This window comes from Ovis canadensis, chromosome 1 (genome assembly GCF_042477335.2).
Source record: "Ovis canadensis isolate MfBH-ARS-UI-01 breed Bighorn chromosome 1, ARS-UI_OviCan_v2, whole genome shotgun sequence".
In the NCBI taxonomy this organism is placed as follows: Eukaryota; Metazoa; Chordata; class Mammalia; order Artiodactyla; family Bovidae; genus Ovis; species Ovis canadensis.
In genome coordinates this window covers 115,369,900-115,377,295 of record NC_091245.1, presented here as the reverse complement: position 1 = coordinate 115,377,295, position 7,396 = coordinate 115,369,900, and the positions used below count along the sequence as shown (strand labels likewise).

The following is a 7,396-nucleotide window of genomic DNA, read 5'->3' as shown; positions in this document are numbered from 1 at the left end:
TTCCTTGCCTAGTCTTCAGCCTGTATCTCAACCTTTTCAGTGACAAGGGACTTCCCACCTCTCTAGGCAGCCCATTCATCCTTGCATATTCTGCCTCTGGCTGTATTTTCCCTAATAGGAAGTTAAAATCAATCTCCCTGTAATTTCCTTTCACCGATCCTCAGTCAACCCTTTGAAAACATTCAGAACATATCTATTCCCTATTGTACGTGACCTTCAGATTTATGCCTGAGAAATTTAATCCCCAGCCCATAGTTTCCATAGAGTATTCATCCACTAAAAGAGCTGGAAGTTTTTGAGGAGATGAACCAAAGGGCCTACGATCAAGATAATAACAACAGTTTGTATTGACTCAAAATCAGGCTCTCACTAAAACACATACCTGAAAATGTCTGAACAAGGTAAGGGGAGGACCCTCCACAGAAATGAACGGCACACCGGTTACCTGACCTCCACTGACCTCTTTTCCTGTGTCCATTCTCTATTTAAGAACACTTCCATGCATGAGGCACATTTTTTTTTGGCAAATAACAATCCCTGTTCATAAAGCCTTGCAGTAAATATTCTTCCCTATGTACATACTCTGTATTTCCTATGCATATAGATCTCAACCCTCATCCCTGCCCAGGAACGAACAAAACCACCATTCCAGTAAGTTGAGTTTTTTCCAAGCATGTAACATTTTGTCAGGAGAGGAAAATGCAGAGTTTAGGTCATGTCTACAGGCCAAATTAGGAAATCAAACCATCGGTAACTAGTTACTGAATACCATTTCATCAGATTCTCCACACTTACCAAGTGTTTTCCCTACGCCTAGTCTCATGTTTCCTAAGACATTAGCATTCTTCAAGTTTTTCTTTCTGAAATCACTTTTTAAAAGATAGCATGGAAAATACATTGTAGAATTTGCACATTCATAAACACGAGCATATTTATCCTTTATAAATTATCTAAATTATCTAGCCTTTGTTATCCAATACTTTAAGTACATCAAGTAAGAATCTTTACTAGATTTTATCTGTCCTAGGCCTTTTTTTTTTTTTTTTTTTTTTTTTTTTTTAGTTCTTTAACGTAAAAAAAAAACTATATATGTGTCAGGGGTAGAGTCGGGGAGTGGAGTGGAGGGAGACAAGGGACAGAAAGAGAGAAAGACAAACAAGCCTCTGTCTCCCAGGTCCATTCAGTGTCCAGATGGAGTGGCTTAAGCGAGGGTGAGTCGTGGGGCTTGTGAGGAGGACCTGTTGCCAGGCTCTGACAGCATCACTCGTCTGCCTGCTGAAGAAGCAGAAGGTGGATTTCCTGGAAAGAGGGCCGGTGCTTGGTGTCTCTTCTCCAGCAGCTGAGCATCAGCTTATACACAGAGTCAGGGCAAATGGCAGGCTGAGGGAGGTAAGTCTTTGGAAACAAAAAATGAACAAAAAAGGAGAATATTAGAAGAGTGTGGAGAAGAGGTCGCTGCATCATAGTATGATTTGCCCACTCCCCACTTTCCTGGACTTGATAACCGAAATGGGTGTGGTGTCTCTCCTTCTTCACGAGAATTTTACATCATATCAATCCCTTTCCATTCTCTTTGTCTGTTCCAGGTCTGCAGAGCAGAATTTCCTGATGGGCCATCCGGTGGTCCCTGTGCATGCATGCCTGCTAAGTTGCTTACCATCATGCAAAAGATGAAACTGAAGCAAGAAGACATCTTTGACTGGAAAGTGATTAGAACACCTAGTCCTCCAGTTATGGCCTATCCACAGTGAGCTTTATCTTGGTTGAGCCAATTATGGCAAGGGCGGAAAGCATGTTAGTTGCCTTGGCTCCTTGGCTAAGAATGGAATCTGAGCCACTGAGACACAGGATGTATCCTGTGTCTTAACCATAGCTTTCTCTGTGCTCTCCTTCTCTTGTACTGGCCGCAGGTGGGAAGACTGGATTTCTTCTTTACATTATTCAGCAACATTTGTACATTTAACCCCTCTACAGCCCTGCCCTGAATTCCAACCTAGATCTGTATTTGGCTCTACTCTCAAAGCATGTTACTGTGTCCACCCAGCAAGACTGACTCCATGTCATCTTCTGCTTACCTGTCATTTCCTGACCTAAGTTTTTTAAAACCTTGTATACTGACATATTCCTGAACTAAACCTAAATGTCTCAAGCTTTTGGAATCATAGGTCCAACATCTGCTGCTGGTTAGTAATTACCCATTTCAATATTGCCTTCTCCCACACGTAGACCAGCCTGTATCGTGCATGGTAGGATCAGATGGTAGTTCCATCTTTAATTATTTGAAGAACCTCCATACTGTTTTCTTTAGTGGCTGCACCAATGTACATTCCCATCAGCAGTGCATGAGGCTTCCCTATTCTCTACGAGCTCACTAACGTTTGTTGTTCCTTGTCTTTTTTATTATAGCCATTCTAAAGGTGCGAGGTGATATCTCATGATGGTTTTGATTTGCACTTCCCTGGCCTGCCAGGCTCCTTCCTCTGTCCATGGGATTCTCCAGGCAGGAATACTGGAGTGGGCTGCCATGCCAGGGATCGGACCCACATCTCTTCTGTCTCCTGCATTAGCAGGCAGGTTCTGTGCCACCAGTGCCACCTGGGAAGCCTAGTAACTAGCAGTGTTGAGCACCTTTCCATGTACCTGCTGGCCATCTGTTTGTTTGTCTTCTTTGGGAAAATGTTTAGTCAGATCTGCTCATTTAAAATTGGACGGCTGGGGGATATTTGCTCTTGAGTTGCATGAGTTCTTTATGCATTTTGGATATTAACCCATATCAGATATATGATTTACAAATTTTTCTCCAATTTGGTAGTTTGCCTTTTCATTTTGATGGTTTCCTTTGTTATAAAGAAGATTTTTAGTTTGATATAGTCCCACATGTTTAAGGTCTTGGCTTTGGTTGTCAAACCCAGAAAATCATTGCTAAGACCAATGCCAAGGAGTTTTCCATCATCCATTCTTAATCAAAAGTAAAAAGACAAATACGTCTGGCTTCTATTTGAATATATAATGAGATCTGACAAACCTTAACTCAGTATGTTAGAAGTGACTATGGCTACAAAATAGCAAGTATTTAAAAGAAATATTATTACTATTATAAAAGATACAGGATAATAGACACTCTCGTATACTACTTGTGAAACTTAAAACTGTTAAGCCTTATCTAGGGTGTTCACTTAATAATTTTAGAAAAAAATATGTGTTTTGAGCTAACAGATATCAATAAAATGAAATGATAAATAACTTATTTGCCTTTTTCAAAGTTGTATAAACTTGGCAAATAAAGTTATATTTCATAATAATTCTCATTATGTTGACAGTATTTTACTTTTCATAACATCAAATAAAATAAGCTTTTAAAACTGTATTTAATTTTTAATCATTTAATTTTATTTTGACCATGGGATTTCAAGAAAAGTGCTTTCTGAGAATTCTTTACAATTTGTAAAAACAAACTGAAAACAAAAATTGTCAAATACATTTTTAAATTACTGGAATTATTATTATAGATTTCCAAGCATTTTTAATTGACTATGAAAGATTTAAGATTTGTCTAAGCTATGAGCCCTAATGATAAGATTCTCTCTAGAATTTGTGTTACTGAAAAGTTTTCTCCTGCACTTTATCTGCTATATTCAATGAGCTGGTGACATTAACAATGCTGTTTGAATACAAATTAGATCACATGCATAGAGTCCATAAAAATCCATCTAGCAGCTGATAGTGATGCGTAACTATTGTGCTTACATTCTAATGTCAAACTTTCAAAATTTGAATACTTAAATTTTAACAATAAATTTAAAGTAATTAAAATTTGTAAACTGTTATAAAATATAGATTTAGTGAATTATGCTTAGTTTGTTCATATGTTGAATTAAATAAACTTTTATCAATATTTTAAACCTATAGGTGAGAAGCTTGCTCAGCATATGATGGTGATATTAGGCTTTGGTCTTGGCTTCACTCAAATATTTAATTTTATTATTCAACCATTTAGTAGTTGGTCAAAATATATTTGACTCTCTAGCATCATTTAGTAAAAGTAAACATGATGGACCCTTTTAATAAGCAGTTAAAAATAAAGAAGAAAAATTAAATCCCAGAGATTATTAGAATTTAAGACTTCCATTAAATGATAAAACAATATTTTCTTTGGAAATGAATAGCATAACATTTTATTAATTAATATGCAACTTGAAGGCGATGGCACCCCACTCCAGTACTCTTGCCTGGCAAATCCCATGGACAGAGGAGCCTGATAGGCTACAGTCAATGGGGTCGCGAAGAGTCAGACATGACTGAGCGTCTTCACTTTCACTTTTCACTTTCATCCATTGGAGAAGGAAATGGCAGCCCACTCCAGCGTTCTTGCCTGAAGAATCCCAGGGACGGGGGAGCCTGGTGGGCTGCTGTCTATGGGGTCACACAGAGTCAGACACGACTGAAGTGACTTAGCAGCAGCAGCAGCAGCAGCATAACATTTGATTAATTAATATGCAACTTTTTAGTACTAAGTAAAAAGCTACCTAATATCAAAAATACATATAATGCAAAGCAGACAGTGGACATAAAGTGTGGGGAGGGGAAGCATGCCTGTCTTGGCTGAATGTTTTGGTGGTTCAGTTGTGCCTCATACAAATTGTTTTTTGCATGTGAGATTTCAGTCACTGAATAATAAAATCAGGGAAACTGAAAGGTTTAAAATATTCCTCCCTTTGCCTATAATTCTAGGATGTAAGCAAATTAGAATCATTGTTATGATGAATAAAAATACACTTTCTAATTGAACACATTACCTTTAATTGGCCATGAGACATCTAATAGGTCACCCAGGTGGCCATGACGTGCCCCTAGTCCAGAAAAAATAATTTTTTCCTTTGGTGCACTCCTTATCTCACGCACCCAGCAGTAAATCATCTTTTGCCAAGATGAGAAGGCAATTACCTCATAACCAAAACAGATAATCTAGATCCCCTGAGTGATCTTAAGTTTAAAGCTCAACATTCAGAAAACTAAGATCATGGCATCTGGTCCCATCACTTCATGGGAAGTAGATGGGGAAACAGTGGAGACAGTGTCAGACTTTATTTTTGGGGGCTCCAAAATCACTGCAGATGGTGACTGCAGCCATGAAATTAAAAGACGTTTACTGCTTGGAAGGAAAGTTATGACCAACCTAGATAGCATATTAAAAAGCAGAGACGTTACTTTGCCAACAAAGGTCCATCTAGTCAAGGCGTATGGATGTGAGAGTTGAACTGTGAAGAAAGCTGAGCGCCAAAAAATTGATGCTTTTGAACTGTGGTGTTGGAGGAGACTCTTGAGAGTCCCTTGGACTGCAAGGAGATCCAAACAGTCCATTCTGAGGGAGATCAGCCCTGGGATTTCTTTGGAAGGACTGATGCTAAAGCTGAAACTCCAGTACTTTGGTCACCTCATGCGTAGAGCTGACTCATTGGAAAAGACTCTGATTCTGGGAGGGATTGGGGGCAGGAGGAGAAGGGGACGACAGAAGATGAGATGGCTGGATGGCATCACTGACTTAATGGACGTGAGTTTGAGTGAACTCCGGGAGTTGGCGACGGACAGGGAGGCCTGGCGTGCTGCGATTCACGGGGTCGCAAAAAGTCAGACACGACTGAGTGACTGAGCTGAGCTGAGCTACCAAAACATCTACAGAGTATCACAATAAAACTTTAGGACACCCCCTTCCCTATTTTTAACCTGCTTATTTCACAATCTCTAGTCATTCCCTTATCTTTTGTTTGCTTTAATCTGTTTAAGCACAGAGGATCCACTTTTAATTTTCTTCAAGAGCTTTTTCCCTCTCCTCAACTGTTATCATTTTCCTGTCTGAGATGCCACACTCCAAGTCACTCTGGGGGCTCCGCGCTCCAGCCACCAGAAAGCTTTCAATCCCACATCTCACAGGAACTTTAGACACTGAGTTATCTGAAAGAATCTTGAATAACTAGAAATTGGAGGCCCTATCAGCTTAGAAGCTTATCTTTTCCTGAGTCCCAAGAGGCCACAACATCTGGGCCCAGAGGTGCCTTCCAGGAACAGCAAAGCCAGGATGCACTTGATGGTCTCTGGGCATGTAAGCTGAGAAATATTTTTAAGTAGTCCAAACCAAATTTTTAACAAGTGCTAATAACTCCCTTATTCACTTTTAGCTTATGTTTTTATTCTTATGTTCCTCAACCACAAAGACAAACTGTACAGTCTAGACCAGGAAACAGATCAAATATGAGAGACAGGATTTATTTCTTGGTATCTTTGACTTGGGCTTCCCTGGTGGCTCAGTTGGTTAAGAATCAACCTGCAATGCAGGAGACTCAGGTTCAATCCCTGGGTCAAGAAGGTCCCCTGGAGAAGTAAATGGCAACCCACCCAGTATTCTTGCCTGGAGAATCCCATGGATAGAGGAGCCTGACAGGCTACAGTCTATGGGGTTGCACAGAGTAGGACACAACTTAGCGACTAAACCACCACCATCTTTGAGTTATGCAGAAGCCTGATGGGACTCCCTCATGCTCCTCAATGACCAGTGGGTTGACCCATGGATAAAGTAGAGTGTATGGATGCCTAGAGAGGGCCTTAGTCTTTCACATCACCCGGATAATTAGTGACAAATGACTATCATCCAGGTAACCCATCTTCCAGCTCAGGCCTATCCTGTTAAATCAGAACTTTTCTTTCTCTCACCTTTGGGAGCACCCAAGGCCACATCTCTCCACCCCCAGAAGCTCTCACCTGCCTCCCTTGGTCTCGGAAGAACTCTCCAGTATTCTCAATGACCTGTTCATCTGACAGTTGGGAATAGGGCTGTTCCTGGCAAAAGGTGAATGTCTCCCACAGAGTCACCCCAAAGGCCCACACATCACTTGCTGTGGTGAATTTGCCCTGTTTAAGTAAGGAAAAGAAGAGAAAGTCAGAATAATCTGTGTACGACAAGAGCAGAGAGATTTTCATAAAATGGAGTTTTTCACTACGCAGGCCAAGGAATACTGGAACTGCCAAGATATGCACTGGGAATCTGAAAACAACAATAGGAAGTTGTTTCAGTGCCAGCCTCCACCCATCTCTCACCCTCAGGATCTCTGCTGAGGTCTGCTTCTCTTGCATATGAGATCCAAGGACTGAAGAGGATGTGGCCATAAGCTACCTGACTCTCCCCCTGAGAGTTAGAAGGTCAAACTCTAAGATCTAGGGCAGCCTCAGGTAAATGCCCGTGGGAAAGGCAAAATAAGAACAGAAAGAGATCCAGATATCTCTGTGTTAGAGATAGAGGAATCCAGTGTGAATGCCTCAAGTAGCTCCTGTTCAATGATCATCACAGTCTTGAACGATAGACTGACAAGTGATTTCAGTGAGATTCAGATGCAGTCAACAT

At 40.5% G+C, this 7,396-nt stretch overlaps 1 protein-coding gene across 5 annotated transcripts in view; it reads right to left on the bottom strand.

The window, feature by feature from the left end:
• Positions 1-646: 646 nt before the first annotated feature.
• DDR2 (discoidin domain receptor tyrosine kinase 2) overlaps positions 647-7,396 on the bottom strand; it is a 166,737-nt gene continuing 159,987 nt past the window's right edge. For all 5 annotated transcript variants that reach the window (XM_069547372.1, XM_069547382.1, XM_069547358.1 and 2 more), the window contains 2 exons: positions 6,757-6,906; positions 647-1,395 (listed from right to left, as the gene is read on the bottom strand). In XM_069547372.1, coding sequence (XP_069403473.1) covers positions 1,261-1,395; positions 6,757-6,906 — 285 coding nt within the window. In that variant the 3' untranslated portion in view covers positions 647-1,260. The remainder of the gene's footprint in view (positions 1,396-6,756; positions 6,907-7,396) is intronic.